We start from the raw sequence: 23,536 nt of genomic DNA, 5'->3' as shown, positions 1-23,536 counted from the left end.
GTATTTCTCATTTCTACATCTTCCTTTGTAAAACAAAGAAGTTAAAATAGAACTTACGACAAAAGATTGCTGTAAACATTGAGTTATTATTACACAGAAAACACTTAGAACACTGCTTAGCAGAGCAAAACACTCAATATTAGTTAATTATATTATTATATTGAAAATCTTAGATATTCAAACAAAATAAAACCTTGATAAGAATGCTTCCGTAAAGGGATTTACATTCTAACAAGTTTTAATATCTCAATTTGCAATTCAAGGTTCTTGCTCCATTAGAGCAACTTTTTTTCAACCACTTTAATTATCTGATTATATTTCGACTACTTACAAGAATAAAGTTTGCTAGGGCCGGGGATTTAGCTCAGTGGTTTCACCGCCTGCTGCGCAAGCACAAGGACCCGAGTTCGATCCCTGGTACCAAAAAAAAAACAACACAAAAGAAACAAACAAACGAAAAACAAGAATAAAGTTTGCTGTTGTTTTAAACAACCAACTAAACTTTCCCTCAGGGTCTTTCCTAAGCAATTATTTTTGTGGTGAAATGTCAACAAAATTCTTCTAGCCCAGTCCAGCTAATCTAAATTCTGGATTTTTTTCAAGACCCACTTCCCCCATGAAATATTCTTTTTTAAATTTTGTGAGACAGGGTCTCACTATGTAGTTCAGCCTGGCCTTGAACTCACTATGCAGCCCAGGCTGGCCTCGAACTCACAGCAATCCTCCTGCCTCGGCCTCCCGAGGGCTGGGATCACAGGTATGTGCCAGAATGCCTGGCTCCCCCATGAAATCTTCACTAGCAACACCAAGCAATGATTCTTTCCTTTATTCTGATTACTTACAGCATTTAAATTCTATACTCTATAACCTAGCATCTGATTATTAGGGTGTTTATTACAGCTACTTTTTAAGTGCTTCCTGTATACTTTTATCTTATCTATATTATTAGATCTCTGAGGACAATAACCATATTTTCTACCTCCAGGTTTGCATCCTTAACTTTTGACATATCTTGAATGCAATAAGGGCATGGTTCATTGAGTTAACTGTATCAATGGGATGGCTAGGATGTATAAATTGACTTTCCTTTTCTGGCAGTTTTAATTCATTGACCATTCATTTTACTGTATATGGCACTTCCCTTTAATTTAGCATACACATTATTGAAAAATATTTAAATCAGTGATAAATAAGGCTTTTGGCTCTTCCCTATGTCCATCCATTTTAAAAAAGGTAAGATTTCAAGTAAGCTTTGAATGAGAATATAGACAGGTAGGTTGGCAGATGTGAGGTAAGATGTTATTATAAGCATAGAAGTAAATTACTAGAGTAGAAGATAAAGAGAAATTGGTTCAACTGAAAAAAAGGTAGTGAGTGTAGAAATAGATAAAAAGTAACAGGGGACACAAATAAAACATATTACCAACTAGGAATCTGACAAAGTTTTGATAATGGTGGCCTGAAGTGTCAAGAAAAAAGATTTTGACAATGGCACCATGCAGATTATAGAGGAAAGAAGTTATCTGATATGACAGTGTTAAGCTGGGGATGTGGCTCAGTGGTAGAGTGCTTGCCTCCCATGTGCAAAGCACATGGCTTTCATCCTCAGCACTGCTGCAACAACAACAACAACAATGGTACGAACTAAAGATTTTAAGAAACAGAGATCAGAAGACCCAAAAAATACGATGATCAACAACAACAACAACAACTACAGTATGAACTAAAGATTTTAAGAAACAGAGATCAGAAGACCCAGAAAAATACTATGAAAGAGGAGGTATAGGGAGGAAAGCAGGAATAAGGAGAAGGGATAGGATAATCTAACTAATAATGAAGGAATTACTGGAGGATTTGAAGATAAAAGGAAAAATAATTCTATCCCTGTCAGCACTGAAGTAGTGACTGTGAGAAATTAAAGATTTGGTAAAGGATAAAGAAAGGAAAGTAGGAGCTAAGCATATTCTAATAGTATCCTAATAGCAATGTGATTAAAATTACTCAGGAAATAGAGAAAAGGAGAACGTTCTCAATTTTAAGGCAGGAGAGTTTAAATATTCAAAAGATAAAACAGCAGCAGCAGCCAGGGATTTAGCTCAGTGGTTCCACCACCTGGTTTGCAAGCTCAAGGATCCGAGTTCAATTCCTGGGACCAAAACAACAACAACAACAACAAACAAAACAGTGGCAGCAAAAGACAACCAAAAGAAGTTGAAAAAAAAAAGCCAGAATCAAGTGTATAAACACGTATAAATAAACATATGTTTAATAAGTTGAGAAAATTGTCAAAATAAATTACAACTTCAAATGAAAGCATTTATTAAAAACAAGACAGTTCTATCTGCTAGATTTAATAATCTTTGTCTTCCAAGAATTTAAATTCTAAAAAAGTTTTCAAAGAAAATGAAATTTTAAACTTGCAAGGAAAACCATTTATTTTTTGCTGGATTTTGTTTGTTTGTTTCTACAATGCAGGACATTGAGCACAAGGCCACTGAGCTGAGTTTACTCCCCAGTCAGTCTTTTTCATTTTTGAGACAGGGTCTTACCAAGTTGCTAAAGTTGCCTAGGCTGGGCTTGAATTTGCAATCCTCCTGCCTCAGACTTCAAGAGTGCTGGGATTATAGGTGTGCACCACCACGCCCCATCTTATTGCTGGATTTTTAATAACACTAGTTCAAATTCTATTTCTTTATTTGCATATACTATAAAGTTAATATTAGAATGGAAGAAAGAATAAAGATCAAAGAAGAGTTTGGATAACATTGGCAGTGTGGATGCATGAGGAAGCAGAGGCAAGAGGTCACTGAACCATTTCTGAGTGATGTAACATTTCTCTGATAGGTTTTCAGATGGTAGACAAAGTGGTGAAAACTGCTGGCAAGAAAGGTCACATTTTTGCAGCAGAAATGTTCACAGGATTATAAGTGCTTTATACTGTGTAAAAAGGAAATTGTTCAGTTTTTGTAAGTGCAAGAAATTAGCAAGTTATATAAAACTATGCAACAAATAACTTGGAAGATAGCATTAGAATACATTTCTAGTCACTTGGGGAACTCTTGCAGATCATTAAACTATAATCTTCATAAAGTTATTCAGGTGTTACTATGTGCCAATGTCTGGGTTCTAAAAGTACATGAAAATAAGCAAAACAACTTTGGGTTCCTTTTCCATATATCCAGTGGCTTATCATCTGACAGCCTGAAGATTCTAGGTCATGAACCAGACTACATATGGGAAATTCTATAGCTATTCTAAATTGAGAAGAGAACAGATACTATCAGCTACATGACAGAAAAGAAATTTAAAAATATCAAGAAATTCAAATCATCTTCTGTGCTACTGTTTAGATCTAAAATATCTCCCAAAGCCTCATGTTTTTGGAAACATGATCATGGGGGTGTTATACTCATCAGTGGATTCATTCATTGATAAGTTCATAGCTGAATGTTTTTCGGTACTGGGTATCGAACTCAGGACCTTGCGCTTGTGAGGCAGGTGTGGTGCCACTGAGCTAAATCCCTGGCCTGTTCATAGCTGAATATGCTGTTAGAAGGCATGCCTAGTTGGAGGTGAGTCACTTGGGGTATGACCTGAAAGGGCATGTTCTTGTCCATGGCTTCCGCCTCTGCCTCCCCTCTCCCTCGCTGTTGCCACCACCACCACTGCCTCTTCCTCCTTTTTCCTCTGCCTTTTTTTCCTCCATTTCTTCCCCTCTCCCTCTCTCTACCCTGGAGCCAACTACTGTAGATTAAACCAAGAACCAAATTAAATCTCTCCTTTAAGTTGTGTCAGGCATTTTGCCCCAGCCACGAGAAAGCTAATACATAGAAATCAATTATAAGTAAAGTATCAACCAGTGTTGTAGATCCCAGTAAGTCTATGGGGTTTTGGTAGCATTCTGCCATACAAATGGACCCATTTTAAGAAAATTCACCACCATATTTGCTGTAAAATACTTTTTATTAAATTTCATAGCAAGCTTACAAAAATACAAGGTTCTGCAATTTTAGAACAGGCACTTTTTGTAGTCAGTGCTTATTGTTCAGGAACCAATACTCTTTGGCTGGATAGAGAACAATTGAATTTAGATGAAAGTCATGTAATCCAACCTCCAGCACATTTTTCTCCTCTACAACATCCGTGTCAGAAAGTCTAATTGTGTCTTTGAATAATTCCAGAGTTTACTTCTTCCAAGGCAGCCTATTGCATGGGTGAGATTTTCTATTTAATTAGAAAGTCCTTTATAAAATATGGAAGGATTTATATATTCAAATGTTATAACCAGGGCCAGCTTCTAGAGCTTATGAACTATGAATAGGGCTCCAACTCAGAAGTACCCTGAGCTTGGTTTAATGTTGTGTTGTTTGTGTTGAAATTCTGAATTTCTGAACAAGAGTCTTTCATATTTATTTTTCAGTTGAGCTCCACAAATTAGGTAGCCAGCTCTCATTATCTCTGGGAGTAGGATCACCGTATCATTATTTTCATATATATATGAATATACATATATTGAATTTTTTACATTGAACATGTCTCAATAGTTAAGATAGGAAAAAAGATATGTTTCACTCAACAAAAAGAAAAAAGGTTTTTCTTAAGATAAATAAAATGCTACTTCTTTGCAACATAATACAAAACATACTATATTCAACATGATGGGTCTTCAAATAGGAATATAGCTATTTCATTTTTCCTTACTATTTTCTTCTAGCTCACTATATACCTTATTGTTTCAACAGTTTGTTGAATGAGATCATCTGAATCTATTATTTCTTCTACTATTCTCTTAATATACTGATTTGTCAAAGGTTCTTTTAAAACATGTCATTGTCATCACTGGTCATTTGAGAAATGCAGATGAAAACAACACTCAGATTCCACCTCACCCCACAAAGAATGGCTGCTATCAACAAATCAACGAATAACAAATGCTGGCGGGAGTGCGGGGAGAAAGAAACCCTTCTTCATTGTTGGTGGGAGTGCAGACTGGTGCAACCACTGTGGAAATCAGTATGGAGATACCTCAAAGAACTAGGACTACAGGTACCAATTGACCCAGCTATTCCCCTACTGGGAATCTTCCCCAAAGAATTGAAAGAATCATACCACAGTGATATATGTGCACCTATGTTTATAGTGGCACAGTTTGTAATAGCTAAAGCTTGGAAACAGCCCAAGTGCCCATGAACTGGAAACTGGATAAAGAAGATGTGGTTTTTTAAATAAAATGGAGTACTACTCAGCCATAAAGAATGAGAAACTAGAGACATTTATAGCTAAATGGATGCATATTGAGGCTATCCTCTCAAGTGAAATAAATAGGACACACGTGTAAATACTGAATAGTTTCTCTAGTGTGAGAAATTGAAAGTGTAAATAAGGATGAAAATGATTAAAATGAATAACTGATAATTTGAAATAGGAAAAGGTCCAAGGGTTTGGGGATGGCAGGAGGGGAAGGGGAAAGGGAAGAAGGGAAAGGAAAAATTATGAGAAAGAAAAAAAATGGAATCAAACTCTGTGTAAATAGGGAAGGGTGGAGGGGGTGAAGGGTGCACAGGTAATGGGGAAAAAAAATAAGAACTAAGATACCTCATGTTCTGGTACAAGGACCTAATGATAAATGTAAATGTATTTTATTCCTAAAATGTACCAATAAATAAATATATATATATATATATATATATATATAATTTTAAAAAACCCCCAAAAAACCATGTCATTGTAACCTGAACCAGATGCTGTATAGTCTGAATACAGGCTTGTTATGTTATTCTTCCTCCTCCTCCCCCTCCTCCTCCCTCCCCCTCCTCTTCCTCTGCCTCCTCCCCTTCCTCTTCCTCCTTTTTTTTTTTTTCAGTACTAGAGATTGAACCCAGGGCCCTCACACTAAGCTGCACTGCCAGCCCTTTAAAAATTATTTTATTTTATTTTGCTAAGTAACCAAATTGTCCACCCTGGGCTCAAACAGAATCTTTCTGCCTCAGTCTCTCAGTGCTGGGACTACAGGCATGTGCCACCATACTCTGCTCCATTGCTCTTTTAAAATTTTTAGCTTTTTTGGTCACTACATCATATTATCATAGTAAGCTTCTGATCAAAGATACTCTGATCTTTTTCATAAGCATAAGCACCAGTCTGAGTATTCTCTGTCCTGTGCAGATGATTTTTTTTTAAAAAAACCTAAATACAGTTTATAGTTACCCATTTAAATTTTATTCACCAATTTGTCCAGATCTTTCTGAATCTTGATTTTTATCTTCCAGTACAGTGACTATCAATCCAAACTACAAATTTAAATCCTCTGGAGGAATTTTTAAGACTTAAGTTTTGAAACTATTAAAGCCCAGAGGGCTGGGGATTTAGCTCAGTGGCACCGCGCCTGCCTTGCAAGCATAAGATCCTGAGTTCGATCCCGGTACCACAAAAAGAAAAAAAAAAGCCGAGAGATTCTGATTTAATTGATCCGATAGGGGATCTGGGTAATCCTACTTTTTCCTTAACTTTGCATTACAAAAATTTTAAACATATAATACATGGAGTTTCCTCATACTCATTACCTAGTTTAAAAAATTATCAAAACTTTCATTTATCCCTCCTAAAGTATTTTAAAGTAAATCGCAGACATCATAAAACTTACCCAAATTCAAGTGTTCTTCAGTGTGTTTTAAAAAGGTCCTCAGTTAACTCTGACATGCAATCCATGTTAAAAACACTGACCTATGGGATTAGTTCTCTTCCAATGTTTTCTTTTGAGACAAAGTTTCGCTTTGTAGTGCAGCTCACTACGTAGCCTAGGCAGGCCTCAAACTCTCTGTGATCCTTCTGCCTCAGGCTCCTGAGTGCTCAGATTACAGGTGAGCACCACCACGCCTGGCTCCTTCCCAATTTTTATATATTTGCAAATTTTCTTTTGAGTATTAGATCAGTAATGACAAACAGGAAGAACCAAGGGCTGAATATTAAAGGATTGGCCATTAAGACAGCCACAGTTTGAAGATGGCATTCATTTTAAATGGGCTAGTGTAGCACACAAACTAAAGTGTACTTTATTTATTTATTTATTTATTTATTTATTTATTTATTTATTTTTGGCACCAGGGATTGAACTCGGGTTCTTGTGCCTGCATAGCAGGCGCCAAAACCATAAAGTGTACTTTAGTTGGACAAGTGGCTCCTGTTTGTAAACTAGATTGAGGGCCCTGTTTAAGACAACACTGCTCTATCTGCAGAAGAGTCATTTACATGAATTTCTTTCTTTTTTTTTGGTACCGGGGATGGAACTCAGGATCTTGTGCTTGTGAGGCAGGAGAGATGCCGCTGAGCTAAATCCCTGACCTGATAAATAAACTTCTTAATTGCAAACAAGATTTATTTCCATTCTAACTAAAATATTCATTTATATATTTCGACTATAGTAATGATTGCTAGAACCTTACAGCAGATTCTTTATCTTGTCCTAAGATGTTATGCTTATGAAGTCACCTTTACTGAATTTTCTATAATCTCAACTTCATTAAATGCTAATAAACAAAATAATTAGCAAGCTGCCAATATACTTAGTAAGAAATATATTCAAAATAGAGAAAGTATTGTGCTCAATAGAGGTTGAGGGTTTTTCTGATTGTATTACATTTGCTACCAGATTTAAGTCCTCAAAACAGGACTGTGAATGCTTATTTTAGAATAGTCCAATAGTCACAGTTGGCATTTAGAAAGCTTCCAATTTTACTCGAAGAGCTTTGGAAAACAGTCAATTAAAAAATAATTATTTTTTTGTCTTGTTTTCCTTCTTCCTGCATTTAAAAAAAAGCATTTATTTGAAACTGGAAATCACTGAGAGAAAGAGAATGAGAGAGAGAGAGAGAGAGAGAGAGAGAGAGAGAATATCTTTGCTTTTTAAAGCATTTAGAGCCAGGCGGGGCGGCACATGCCTGTAATCCCAGCACTCGGGAGGCTGAGGGAGGAGGACTGCCATGAGTTCGAGGCCAGCCTGGACTACATAGTGAGTTCAAGGCCAGTCTGTACTACATAGTGAGACCCTGTCTCAAAAAACAAAATAAAACATACAAAAAACCTACCAGAAGTTTTTTAAAAAAGGATTTAGACAATTTTTAGGGAGGCAACTGATGCCACAAACTACAGATTTAAATGTCTTGTGGGGGAAAAAGAATGAATGGTCAATGAACCCTAGATACATTTCTAAAGGTTAAAATATAGAAAACCAGAATGGTCACCATCTTATTTATAGCCATCTCTTACTCTTCAAAACTTATGCACTAATGTACAAAAAGAAGAATCCTGAGAAAATTATAAAAAATAAAACACGGGCCGGGGATTTAGCTCAGTGGCAACGTACCTGTCTTGCAAGCCCAAGGTCCAGAGTTCAGTCTCCGGTACCAGAAAACAAAAAACAAGAAACACTCAATTTCTAGATGCAAAGCAAAAAAGTAAGTATGACAGCAAAAGAACAAACTCATATACAGTATATTACTTTGCAACATTATTTAGAAGAACTGAGACAGACTATTGTTTTGGTTAGTTTAAAATAAGAGGACAACTAAAATAATAATAAAAATCAGGAAATATAATTATCCCTTACTTTAAAACTTTACATTTAGCCCGGTGTGGTGCCACACATTTATAATCCCAGCACTCTGGGAAGTTGAAGCAGGAAGATCAGAAGTTCAAGCTCAGCCTGGGCAATTTAGTGCTTCAGCGTGACCTTGTCTCAAAATTAAAAAAAATTTCTTTTAAAGGTACTGCACAGGTAGCTCAGTGTGAAAGCCCTGGGTTCAATTCCTAGTATCAAAGAAAGCAAATCAAAACAAAACAAAAAACCCTTCACTTCTTTACACTGTAGTACAGAGACCCTAGACCCCCAGACTCCAAAGAGCAGTGGAGAAAAAAAAGGTTTAATTCTTAAATCCCTTTAAATCTGTATCTCAGGGTTTCCTCTGGTATAAATGAGGATATTGCTGTCCCAACAACCTTTTTTTCCTAGTTGCTAAGGATGTTATATCTTGAGGCTCTTATTTTCAACACCAAATAAAACTGCAATATCTGCTGTGTCCCCAACAACTGTCATCTTTTGTTTTTGAAGTATCACATTATATCTCCCACTGAGAATGTCCTTCCCACTTCTCCCTACCAAACCACCTCCCAGATATTGTTATGCTCATTTATGGGTGATTTAATTAAAAAACAATCTAAACTGGTTTTTGGCAAGATGATCCGCAAATACCACATAGAATTCTGCCACTGATAAACAACCTATTGTTATTAATCATTCCTTTTAGGAAATGTGCATATCATTTATCAGGATTTCTAATAAACATTCATTACACCAGAGCTGGCCTAGGAAAACTGCATTGGGGGTTTGTAATACATCCCTATTAGTGGAGATATATACATCAACAAAACCAGGCTGACAATATTGTCTACCTAGAATTATCTCTAGTCCCTCTGGTTTCTGCTCATAGGTTGCCTTAAGAGGCTTTCTCAGACCAATTTACCTGAAATACCAACTCCCTCTCCTTTCTATGTTACCTTACTTTATTCTTCTTCATACTACTTCACATCATCAGTTATATTATGTAATATTTGTTTATTTTCCTCCTTCAACTAGAACAGTAGCTCCATGGGAATAGGAATTTTTTCTTTATTGCATTATCTCCAGCACCTAAAACAGTGGTTGATTTTTAGAAAGCCTTTAGTAAATACCTGTCAAATGAATGTATTGTTATACCATCACATTTGAGATTTTGTATTGTCTTTTGTACTTATATAGCAATGGGAAAGGCAGAAAATTGGGCAAACTTTCTAACATAAAGGCAATATAAAATCCTGTAATGGCTGTACAGCAATGTGGTAAACATTATAATGCTTTATATCATTATTTTCAGCTTACTTTATATCCATAGTACTTCCACAACTGTCCATTAGCAATATGAGCTTTCACCAGTTGAATAGGTTTTTCTTCAAGGATTATGATTTGAAAAATACGAGAGAAATCAAAGTTATATCTAGCTATCTATCTATACATGTTCTTCAATATTATACAGCAAGACAAGTGATGCTTATATCTACAGAAGTACTAGGTTTTGGGTAATCATAGATCAAAAGGAAATGCTGTCATGATAAATTATTCTAATTCTTATACATTATTCTAATTGCAAACTATAAATGCAGAATCAGCATCACACTAAAATTCTTCAATGATTAGCCATCAGTGTTTTGGTTTTGCATCTTGAAAATAACCAGTATTATCACTCCAAATCTAAATCAATTTCTGTATAGAACATGGAAAAAGTGATTACTAGGAAAAATAGTGCATGCGCACACACAAACACACACTTTTTTGGTCTTCTAGCCCAGAAAATGGCATTTAACATCTTATTCTTTCATTAATATATAAATGAATGCAAATGTCTGATAGTTGCTTAAGGTTTCAAAACTCATTAGACCCACATAACAATGCTCTAAGGGAAAAAAAGGGTTAGCTCTGTTTAACAGTTGAGGAAATAGCTTTTATAAAACAATTACAGCTAAAAAGAAACCATAAAATATTAAAGAATCAAGGAAGATAAAAGAAACAGGGTTACCAGGGTTAGTAAATCACTGAATTTGGTGGTGCATTTATACATCTGTGTATGCTGGTTTACAGTTGGATTATTAAAAAGAAAATCCTGCAGGGCAATATCTAGGGAGGCAAATCACATTGTGCTCCCCTCTCTCCCTGGAAATCTTCATCCTTGAAAAATCAAGTGAAAAATTGCCTTTAAAAATTTTGTTGAAATGAGAAGGGGCAGCCTTGGAGGAGGTTTTGAGAAATGAAGGATGATCAAGGTGACCACTTTTTCTTTTCTTGGTAGTAGAAGGATTGCTTGCCTATCTACAATTTGTCTGTTGATAATCTCTCACCCTTTCCCCAACACTGTTTGGCCCTGGGTCCCTTCCTTACTTGTGCATGGACTGCAACCAAGACTCCAGTTCACTTCAGGGCCATGAATCCTCGAGAGTTAAAGTCGTAATGATGCGTTTTGTGTGTAGAGGGTTTTTTTGGTAAGGGGAGGAGTGGCGGGGTGTAGAGATTTATAATGTAAACAGAAAATTAATCAGGTAGACTTCATTCTAATGAGACTAAAATGCCACAACGCTTATCATTCTTCAATTCTCAAAACCTCCTTTAAGGCTCCCTTTTCTCATACAGAGATCTTTAAATGTAATTTTTTTGTTTATTCCATAGAGATCAAGATTTTCCAGGGAGGAAGGGGAGCACACAATATAATTTGTCTTCCCTTGGGGTTGTCCAATGGGATCTTCTTTTTGTAAGTCAAAATGATAATTTACTAATTTATAATGTGTGAATGGCAGGGAGAGAGGGAAGGAGGAAGAGAGTCAGGTAGGGAAGATGAATAAATGAGTGAATGAATATGGAGGAGTAGATCTTTCCTTACCTAAAATAAAATGTCATATCTACCACCATTTGGGCACCAAATATTTTCCTTTTCCTTCCTTTCTTTCTTTTTTTTTTTTTTTCTTTTGTGGTGTTGAGGATTGAACCCAAGAGGGCCTTGCATATACTAGGCTAATGTTCTATTACTGAGCTATATCCTCAGCCTTGGGCACCAAATATTTTATCAGATGGTTCTTTTGTGAGCATAGGATTTGGGATATTTTGCTAATAAATACTTACTCAAACATTTTCAGAGGTGGACTCCTTAAGCTGAGGGTAGGGCAAAAAAAGAGAGAAAGGATTTATATTTTCAAGGAATGGTTAATAAGGGTTATTTATTGGTTTTTTGAGACAAAGCCTTGCTTTGTAGTTCAGTTTTGGTTTTTTGAGATAAAGTCTCTCCTTGAACTCATTATGTTGCCCAGGCTGACCTCAAACTCATAGTGATACTCCTGCCTCAGCCTCCTGAGTCCTGGGATTACAGGCATGTGCCACCATGTCCACTATTAAGAGGTGTTTTTTTAGAAGACTACCTTATTATTATATATGTATTTATGAAAAATCATCTATGGTGATTTGAAAATTCTATATAAATATTATAAAGTGAATAGCTTATTTCAAATGTCATATTCTAGTTTTTCACAGATGATTTAATTTTAAACACTATCAAAATGAAAGAGGAGATAAGAAAACAGAATATATAAAAATCCTCCATTTTAGTAAGTTTTATTTCCTAGTTTTGTTCTACACCACAAAAAAAGGCCTACTGAGGTGATTATCAATCCAAAATCCAAGAACCTGTTTACAGTATTCAGATATGGAAAATTCTAGAGTAAAATTCATGCAACAAAATACCTAAGTTAAAGCTTCCTTATTGGCAGGTCTTTCTAAATCCTACCCACTACAATACTTAATAGAATGTCGCTCATGTAGTGGTTACCATCTGCCAAGCAGAGCAAATTGTTGATTTGTGTTGAATAAGTAAAATATTCATAAACTATTTTTTTGAGATAATACTATTTAAAAATAAAAATAACTGACAATCACAAATATTACTAAGTAGGATAGCCTGGCTAGTAGAAATTTCAAAATGGAAAAGGTATTCTGGAACACATTTGAGTAGCTTCTTAAGTTAAATGTGCACGTAACGTATGCCCTAACAATCCTATGCCTAAGCATTTAAAAAAAATAAAAATGCATGTTCATACAAAAATGTATAAGGCAAAGATTAATAGTAGCTGCTTTCATAACTGCTAGAAAATGAAAACAATTCAATACCCTTCAGTTGATGAAGGGATTTTTAAAGACCCTAAAACTGTGACACCTGTACACAATGGCATACTATACACCCATTAACATTGATGTATATCAAATATTATTATACTAAATGAAAAATGCCAGGCTCAAACTGCATACTGCATGATTACATGATTTACATTCTAGAACAGGAAAAGATACAAAGCAGAAGACAGATCAGTAGATGCCAAGGTCGGGGGGGGGGGATGGAATTTAACTACAAAGGGATACAACAGAATTCTAGGCACAGGTAAAATTCTTTTATAACCCGATTGTGGTGGTGATTATATGACTATGAGTATTTGTAAATGCTCTTAGACATGTACAGTAAAAGCGGTAAATGTTACTGTATGGACATTTACTTATTAATAAATCAAACACACCTACACACATATATTAAACACAAACACACACACACACACACACACACTTCCCACACATTGTACTTGTTCATTTGCATCCCTGAATGAAATTACTTTTAAATTATTTTCCTAAATTTGCTGCAGTATAAAAAAAATATTCTAGCCAGAAGTGTAATTGTTTTTATAATTACTGTAAGTTTCAGGCTTCTAGGCTACTTTCCAACTCTATTCCATTAGTCTTATCTCAATGAAAAGACCTAGTATAAGAGCCATTTGAATTAATTCTCTATATTCTGGCTTATGAGTATATTTTTTATGAGAAAAAGACATATGAAACTGAATACAAGAGCTGGGTACGGAGACACATGCCTGTAATCCCACCAATTGAAAGGCTGAGGCAGGAAGATCACTATGAATTCGAGGTCAGTGTGGGCTACATACCAAAACCTTGTCACAAAAAACTTTTAAAAAGTTTCTGAGTACAAAATATTAGCCAAATTATAATATGGGAAAAAATCCCAATGCTAGTACCATTTTCACTGATCTTCTGTTCATGCCTTGGCCCTAAAATGAAATCCTGTGGATAAAATACAAATGGCTCCACCAGTAAGGCCTCTAGAGGGCCTGAGGAGGTTTTCTTCCCTAAAGAGTGAAAATAACTACTTACTTTACTGACATTATCTGTCTATAAATAAAAATGGGCTCTTTTGTCTATCTAGATTGTGTTTACATGATATCAAAGCATGACTTATGCTTCACCTCTTAGAAATTGTCTCTACATTTAAATGTAATAGTTGGGTATTTAATTTCAATACATAAAAATATAAAGAAGGTGACATAAAAGCTCCAACAATTATTTTACAGAATAACCAGCCTATATTAAAGGCAAGTTTTCTTTTTCATACAACAAAAAAAAGATATTTGGCATTCAGAAATAAGGAAATGGAAGTATATTAAAGGTATAACTAAAAGTTAGCAATTATTTTTTATGAGCCTAATTTGTTAAATGGCAAAATCTTCTTTCCGGAGAAAATTTCCTGTAGATGTAGAACAAAATTTTACTACCAGAGCAAATGGCAAAATTAACTTCAGCAGCAGCTAGATCATAGTGGTCTCCTATCTGAGATGTTTACTTGAGATTTTTGAATCACTAGCTTCTCTTGTTTTCTGTTCAAAGTGGCAATACAATTTATCAGAGTTTAGACTTTGGAGTCACAAAAACTGGAAATCAAGGAGCCTACCAAGTGTGAAAAGTGTGACCTTGTACAAATTAAATTACCTAAACATCCTTGTGACTCTTCATCTGTAAAATCATTATGAAAGTGGTATAGCATCTTATAAAGATATTATGGGATACAATGAGATAATCTATGAAAAGTCCTTGGCACAGTACCTTGTAGATGATAAACTTTAAATACATGGTGGTACATGGTGGCTACTGGTATTAACCCCTAAATTATCAATCTTTGATTCTCATAAAAAATGAATATGACTGTATTGAAAAGATTACCTTTTCTATAATCCTCTCTGATTATCCCTCAATAATACGATATTCAAATTCAAGAAGTTATTGGTCTACTTGTAATCCCTAACCACTCAGTAACTTGCTGGGATAGAACAAATGACATCAATGATGTTGCATTTATTTGTGTAAAACTCTTAAATATCTAGCATTTTTTTCCAAAGGACATAACAAAACAAAAATAATATGGTGAAGTAAAAAGTTATGGAACTAGACAAAAGGAAAGATCTGAATTCTAAAGAGTAAAATGCAATGGAGTAAGGAAATGGGAGAATGGAAGGGCTACAGGCATCCTCTCTATAGCTCTAAGATATATAACACTGCCAAATACCTTCTTCCTTCACAAAATGTTCCTCGATTTTCATAACAAGCCTCTCTTCCATTATTCTTCCCCAGCTATGCCTAAAATTCTCTGTACAACAGGATACTCTCACTTTCCACATAGCAATTATTTCTCAAAAGGAATAGAACTTTTAACTTCCTCTCTTCCCTTTGGGACTAATTACTACTTCTAACATAAAGACTCTCAGATCTTTATTTCTAGCCTCAACATCTATCTATTCTTAGAGATAGCAAGCACTAAATACATGATTATCCTCACATGTACAAGAATTACATGTTGATAACTTTTAAACTCAATTAATTTTGAAAAAAATTATATTTCATCTTTCTAAACTATGTTTACTTTTCCCATGAAAATAGAAGACTATGGTCTTCCAAAAAATGGTTTTTGTTATAGTTCATATGATAAAAAATTTTTAATGTATCTAATTTAAATCATAAAGTTTGAATTTAATATATCAAATTGTCATAATGTTAAATACAATTGTAAAAGAAACATAGGTACATAAATGGTGCAGTCTATATTAAGATTCATATGCAAAATAAGATATACCACGATGGAGGCATTATCCCTATTGAAATATAGAGGTACAATTGGTTTTACAAATATTAAAATACTTAAATTTTTGCAAAGACATCAGTTTTTAGAAATTAACTATTTTTCAACAATTGAATGAAGCCCTGAACCTAAAAACAAAGTATAATATTGCATTATTTTTTTAGTATTTCAGAACCTACCGGAGAGATTCAGCCATTCGTCTCAAGTCTTCATTCTGCTGCTTTAAACGTTCCAGCTTTGCCAGAATCTTAGACAGTTCTCAACTAGAGTGATCCGGGTGGTCATTATCTTGAACCAAGTGACCACCTATATAAAATAGCAAGGTCCCCCAGGCAAAAAGAATGAGCATAATCCAACACCAGGAACCAGTCCATGGCTGCATTTTCAGATTTTCAACTCACTCTCCTAGCTTCCTGGAGCTCAAAGAATTGAAAACATCATAACTGTTTCTAGTTAGTACACAGATGAAAAAACTTCAGATGTTTCAATACATGATGCTTCAGAACAATTAGTCTCTCTGGTAGTCCTGTGACGAATCTTTCAAAGAGATCCTTCTGGTGATTGAATAGGAAGCTTCATGGACTCTATGTGCTGAATTTGTTCAGTCAATCAATAAAGGAAATAAAGCACTTTATGTTGAATGAAAACACCATCAGAGTCATGGATGTTCTCTTAGCAAAAGCAGCAGCAACCAGTGGAATGGAGCAGTGCACACAGTGGACTGCAGTGGCTGGTGAGTTATTCAGGTTCACATGTTCCCCAGGGGAAGGAGATTGGCAGGTAGGAATCTTGGAGAGGGCCCAACTGAGCTTGAAACTCAGAGCAGCTGCAGGATGGCTCCATCATGGTGAAGCAGAACCCTCATAAACTATTTTTAACTATATACAATCAGGTGCTATATTTAAGCACCATAGAAAAGCTGTTACCTTTATCAACCAGGAGAAGCAAGGGCTAATGTAAGGTAACTATAAAAATATAAAAGGGTAAATTGTTTCTCTAAATGAAGGAAAATCACTTTATCTGAAAAGCCACCTTATATGTACCAAAAATTTCCACAAAAAATTCTATTTTGCCAGGACAATTAAGCAAGATAAAGGTAGGTAAATGGTCAGTAATCTATCCATTAGAAGTGTTTCAAAAATTTACAAAAAGGACCTTAGCATTCTGACTTCCAAACTAGTCTCTTGTTATAATCATCACATGGTTCTCTGCTGTTCTTTTTCCACAATTAGGAAAAAAAAAACCACAGTCAACTAACTTCACCAAGTTCATACCTACATTGCTGGTGGTTATTGCCAATTATTGCATGATGAAGAAATGAAATTATAAAGAAAGTACAACCATTAACATTTCCATGGTCATTATCTTTTTTTCATTAAACAAACTGTATAAAGTAATCTTATAATGGGGTAGCACACAACACTTGTTTTAGCAAACAAAATGGACAAAAGCATGCTTATGCAGGCACAGTCAAATTCTTGTTAGAACTAATCCAAGTGTGGATGTATTTAAAACACAGCAAAGCTCCGGGTGTCACAATTTGAAGTAAAAATACAGTAGTTGAGCACTCATGAAAATGAGGACATACTTTTGCTCTGAACCAAAAACAATCAAACTTTAAAAATATCACTTTGCTACTTTCTGATCCATTTGGTTTAATTCACCCATTTGGTAATTTCAAGCATCTTGTTAATACCTTAGGTAAAACAATCACGCAGAGATACAAAATAACCACTACATCGATGGGCCTATCACTAGTCACAACATACATGTGTGGTAGAAATCTTGGTTTATTTCTTCAAATTTTCTCATTCTAGAGCTAGGGAACTAATAAAAGGGTGGGTGGGATGGAGAAAAGATATCAATATAACTGGTGCATGATTTATGAAAGCACCACAAATGAAAAAAATCAAGTACAGAAACTAATGATTGACTGTATGTATAAAGGAAGCTTACAACAAGAAAAATACCACTAAATACATTACAGTGACTTGATTCTCATTGGTTTACCTATTATTTTTCAAGAACACAGTTGTATGAAGAAGTAAAATACGCTTCTTTGATAAATGTAGGTACAAGCACCACTAAAAATTCTGGTCAAGTAAAATTATGGGGAATCAAAATATATTTATTCGAAGACTACTTCCGAGGCTGTAACACAGGGCTGGCTATAAGATTTTTTTTTTTTTTTTGGTACCGGGGATCGAACTCAGGACCTTGTACTGGCAAGGCAGTCAGGTGTCGGCACTACTGAGCTAAATCTCTGGCCCTATAAGATCTATTTTAAAGAGTACATATATCCTGTCCTATTCTCAATGGGCTGAAATGGATAATTTACATGACTGTGAACACTGATTTTCCAATTTTAACCTAGTAAATATCTGCATCTATTAAATGGAAATTGCTCTGCAAAATAACATTTGTAGTTTTTAAGAATCAGAAAATGACAAAAAATGTCAAGTTTCTAGGGAAAATTTTTGTTGGTATATTTTCAAAAGGAGCCTTTTAGAAGCTGGATGAGATACTTAGGTCTTACGAAATTGAAAAAAAAAATCCTGTAGAACCTCAGAATTCTCTCCACCTTGGAGGTGGCTTGAAAAAAGTGAATAACAGCACAAGTTTATCACCATCTAAACATACACTGATCCGTGCCTATTAACTTTCATGTATCTTCTCAACTCTGTGAGATGGGCACAGGTTTACAGAGGAGGAAAAATCAATGTCAACTCTTCCATGAACCTTAACCCAACTCTGTCATTTGGTTCTAATTATGATCTGCCTGGTTTACTAGTGGGTCTTCCTCCTCCCCTTTTACACCCTCCCCTCCTTAGTGTGCGTACTTTATAGGCAGGGAACGGAATCTTCATTATGTTATTATCCAAACATTCCTGTAGCACACAGTAGTCGATTAAGGTAGAGTAAATGAAAGAATTTGACAAATGACACAAAACAAGAGATACGGAGGGGACTGAAATGCGGGTTTGGGGGCTCTTCTCTTTTCCCTTACATTACACTGCCTAAAGGAAGCCTGGTCCACCAATTCAAGATCAGAAATTATCACGAAAAAGAACTTTTGTCTTCCTAACCTTTAAAAGTTTGAATGCCCCTGCCTATGAAGGGCAATTTGAAAATTACATTCTTTGGAGAGTTGAGACACTTGGACAAGAAACACTTAATTTTTAAATCTAAGGATAGGGCAGAGCGGGTTTGACAGGGAAAGTTGAATTTCCGTTTGTTTAATTGGTTTAGTTAAACCGCGGCTTTGAAAGAAGGGGCAACGCCAAACACTCAAGAGAGAAATGTATCAGGACGTTGTAATACATAGTGTGATAGGGCGATCCCGGGGACTGAAAACTTGGACACAGAGTAAAGATGCTAAATTAGGAGGGGTCAGCAATTCGGTGCCCTACTCTTCGACTTTACCTGACACCAACGCTCCCCCAATTCAATCTGTCATTTAGAGCCTATCAAGACCTGGTTGGGGGGCCTCTTTCTAAACATTCCCGCCCCCCCCCTTACACTCCCCAGGGTGGTGATTACTGGTACATGTTTTGTGAAGAAAAAAAAAGTTAAGTCCACAACGGAGAATTGGTCGCCTAAATGGGTCCAGTCTAGCTCGACCACTCGCCATCAGCCCCCTCCCCCAGGCGAAACGATGGGGCACGCATCTGATTCTTCCTCGGTCTCAGAAAGAATCCCTCCTCCCTTCCTCTGTCCCACCCAAAAGCAACTGCTGGTCCTGTCCGGCTTTCCCGGGATTGGGTGAAGGCAAAAAGGTGGTGGCTGGAGAAGAACCCCAGTCCCTCCGCCCAGGTTTTAGGATTGGTGGCGGGCGCCGATGAGTAACTGTTTTCTTCACCACCTAGTAAGTAACAGTGAACACAATCCTGAGGAAACTGGAGCTGGCTACGACTTACCTGTGAGCCCCCCTCCACCTTCCTCCCCGTACCCTCGACGCCTTTGCAGAACGAAGTAGTCGTTGGACCTTTCCATCAGCCACAGCTTCAGCGCATTTTTCAGAAGCACTTCCTCAGGCTTCAGCCACATCGCGAAGAACTTCGCGTCGCCGGATAGCAGCGACTTATTTGCCCCCCTCACTTCACCTCTAACCTGTCTTTCCCCCTCTGTTTCTCCCACCAAATCTTCCTCAGGCAACAGCGGCTAAGGTTCAGGTTTTCCACACTTCCCCCCAACCCTCTCCTCTCTCCCACGTAGGCAGAGAGGTTGCCAATTCCCTCCCACAGTGCTACCGCCCGACTGGGAAATAGCTCCACTCCTTTACTCCTTTGGGAGTTGTAGTTTTCTGCTCGCTTTTCTGTACTCTCGCAACTGCAGTTCGAGACTACATTTCCCACAATACATTGGGGCGAGTACTGAGTGGGGGATGCTTTCAAAGCCGGTCCCGCCACCAGTTAAGTGTTTTGCCTCTCCCACCAGTTAAGTGTTCTGCCTGTCTAAAGTTTTTTTGTTGTTACTGATTTTGTTAAAATAAGTGAGCCTCAAGTATAAAGGTGTTGCTTGCGTATCAATCTTTGCAGCAAGGACATCAACAAAGTTTCTGCGAGTTTGGAGAAACTACTCATTCCTGGAAGCAGCAGCAGCAACTAACATTTAGCGCTAACTAGGTTCAATACTCAAGACTCAAGGGATCTCGAGTAATCCCCACAGCAGTCTGCGAAGTAGATCATCGCCATTTTTCATGTTAATAAACAAAAGCACTAACTAGTAAGGTGATTTATCCAAGGTCACACAGTCAGTGATACGATTCCTTATCTACATTCAAAATGCTTGCCAAGATTAGGCTCTTTCAGCTCATAGAGAAAGAACATAGAATCTCCAGAAGCCATATATTTTCTTCATGCCATGCATTTCTTTTCCTCACCTACGCCCTTGTCTGTGTAAGTACTGCAATAAGCCAGCCACAGGAAATCTCTAGTCCAACTTTCCTTTTCGAATCTAAGCAACGTATTAGGATAGTTTTCTTTCTTTAAAGGTCTTTAAAAAACAAACCCCTTAAGGGCAGCCTTCACCCCTTTTTATCTTGGCAGTGGTGCACAGCTACTTAAACACTAAGGTGAATAAGGTCAGTAATTTGCATGACATTGCTGTGAGGAAGGAGGGCTGTTTTCCTTTATTTACCTTGACGTTCTGACTACAAAACACTATATTGTTCATGCATCTGGTCCATGAATACCTCAAAGCCAAATTTATTTCTCAAAAATCCTCTGAGGTTGATGTTGTTTCTCTTACTAGGTACTATTAATTCTAAGCACTATTATTTCTCAAGATGCTCAAACTAAGAACCTTGGAATAGTGTTTGGGTTTTTTTTTTTTTCTGTCTCTGTCTCTCTCTTGCACATGCATACACCACTGCTTCTATTTCAAAAGTCCATCCCATCCTCCTATTATGGCTTTAGATTAGCCTCACATTCATTCCTTGCTATACTATTACAGTTGCTTCTCAGCTCATCTGTCTGTTTCTTGTTTTCTGATTTATCCAAGGCAAATATTTACAGACCTTGTAATACACCATGCAGAGATGAATAATATCTCATTTATCCAGAGGTCAATATCCATCTCACTCAGTCTTCTAAATCAAAACTGATAGGTCTTCCACTACCTCAGCAGCTATTATGTATAGTAGCTGCCCTCTTCCTATGGTGCCTTGCCCCTCCCCTGGGTGATGTCATGCCAAGATGGTTGCTCCCACCAAAGAATAAACCCTTCCTCCCAGCATGCCCCTGGTCCCACCTAGAGAGTAACCTAATACTCGCTCACCCCCTACCACCTAGTGACGTCACCGGCTCCTCCACTCCCTGATCACTACCTCACTCAACCCCACCTCAGCCCCTACAAGCCCCACCCCAGTCTCTATAAAAGACTCTCCCTGCCCCAGCCATATTGCTTTTGTCTCTCCTTTGTTCAGAGACAGCCCGGCAGATCTATTCCCCTAATAAAGGCTTGTTGTGGCCTGGTCTGGTCTTGGTCTTCGGCACTTTTACCTGACAAAAACCTCAAACACCTATGAGAAAAGGTATTAGGAATCCCCAAATACCAATTCCAAGCCCTATGGAAAGGCTGAAGCTGCCCTTCAGTTTACTGGCTTTTAAAATAAAGCTTAGTAGCTTAATTGATACTTTTGTACACTGTGTAGTAGGTATAGAAACAGTACGTTCAAAACTTGTGGAGTACTGCTAGGGGAGAGCCATTTAAAGCTTTGCCACTCAAAGTATGGTTTCTGGATCAACAACATCTGATCATTAGAGGGCTTGTTAGAAATTCAGAATGTCAGACCCCATATTAGACCTGCTGAATCACAGATAATTTGTAGGCACATTAAAGTTTTTGATGCACTAATTTAAACCAAATTAAATACACTATTTAGAAATTAGGGTCGATTAATCATATTTCCATTAAGACTCACATAGGCAGCTTTTTTAAAATAAAAAAGATCTGTTAATAAATTTTAGATGATTGAATTGCTTTTTAAAATTGATTATATCAGGACATGTTCATTAAACTTTTCTGGGGTAGTGGTTGAGAACTGGAATATCAGTTGGAATTATAGCTAGAAAGGGAAATTATCACTAACCATCAGTACCAAACCCTATTTATCTATATTATTCTTTTAATGACCAAAGTCTAGGTATGCCTATGAGTGTCTCACATTCGAGAGATTATGTTTACATAGAAAAATGTTGAGAATTACTGAGTAGTGTTTCTCAGACTTTTCACCAAATTGGATCTGATGGTTTAGGATAATTAATATTTATATCCATGGATTGAAGTACCCACTATAATCATGAAATATTTACTTTCATGCTATACTATTAATTTAAATTTTGTACTATTTAATATGCTTAAAATATAAGAAATTCACTACAAATAGAAGCAACAAGCAAAGCAAATAGCTCAAAATTTGTTATAGGCTGTTGCGGTAAGTTCTGTAATTTAAAACATTTCATAAATGAACAAAAAGTAAATATGTGGAATAAGAAGGAATGTCCCAAGCAGTCAAACTATCTTTATATTTTTACTCCTTACTTGGGAACCATGTATATTTTTAAGATAATATAGCCTGAGTTTGACTATAAACTTACAAATACTGAGAAAACTCCTCCTTTATAAGTTGAGAGATTCCTGATAAAATATTATCTACTGCAATTGTTGAAACAATTAGCTTTATAGTTTGACTATCATGTGAGGGTATAATATAAAGTCTGATTATGAAGCTGTCTATTGTAGTAGCAGGAAGTAAGACAATTCACACGTGGCATGGAATTAACCTCCTTGTATATATCCAAGAGCATCCGAAACACATCTACACAAAAAATTGTACATGAATGTACATAAATACATTATCCATAATGGCAAAATGTTGGAAAAGCTGAAGGGTTCATTAACTGATAAATGATCAACCAAATGTGGAGTAGCCATACAATGTAATATTACCTGGCAATGAGAAGGAATGAATTACTGATATAAACTATGATATGGAGGAACCTTGAAAGTGTTATGCTAAAGGGAAGTCAGTCACAAAAGTCTACATATTATGTGAGTTTGTTTATATGAAATGTCCAGAATAGGCAAACCTATCGAGACAGAATAGTAATTGTGTGAGACTGAAAATGGGAGCATGAATTAACTGCAAATGGGTATGAGGGAATGTTTGGAGATTGTGGTATACTCTTTAAACTATATCTGGTAAACTTCAACCAGCTGTACATTTACAAGGAGTACATTTTTATGCAGATTATACTTCACTTGATCTTAGCCAAAAGGCCGAAAAGTGATTATATAGGTTATACTTCAATACAGCTGTTAAAAATTTTAAAAAGTTAACCCCCACAAAGCTTGAAATAAAGTTAATTCTCTAAAAATATAAATATCACACACATGTCTTTGGCATATTATCATACAAGACTTGTGTACATTTGGCTTCATAATCGTGGTTCTGAGATGTTCCAAGCATCTGCATATTTTTCACATTTGAC

The 23,536-nt window shown here is 36.3% G+C and overlaps 1 protein-coding gene across 8 annotated transcripts in view; it reads right to left on the bottom strand.

Moving 5' to 3' along the window:
• Tbc1d8b (TBC1 domain family member 8B) overlaps positions 1–19,770 on the bottom strand; it is a 102,831-nt gene extending 83,061 nt beyond the window's left edge. For 4 of the 8 annotated variants that reach the window (XM_004861470.4, XM_013078353.3, XM_087196712.1 and 1 more), the window contains exon 1: positions 19,460–19,770. In XM_004861470.4, coding sequence (XP_004861527.1) covers positions 19,460–19,589 — 130 coding nt within the window. In that variant the 5' untranslated portion in view covers positions 19,590–19,770. The other 4 variants (XM_087196713.1, XM_087196714.1, XM_087196715.1 and 1 more) reach the window with 4 other exon arrangements.
• Positions 19,771–23,536: the final 3,766 nt, after the last annotated feature.

Source organism: Heterocephalus glaber, unplaced genomic scaffold (genome assembly GCF_053883595.1).
Source record: "Heterocephalus glaber isolate CG9 unplaced genomic scaffold, H.glaber_assembly_v1.0 deba00001613, whole genome shotgun sequence".
NCBI classification, from domain to species: Eukaryota; Metazoa; Chordata; class Mammalia; order Rodentia; family Bathyergidae; genus Heterocephalus; species Heterocephalus glaber.
Note: the sequence above shows the minus strand (reverse complement) of the source record. Positions and strands in the feature narration are given on the sequence as shown.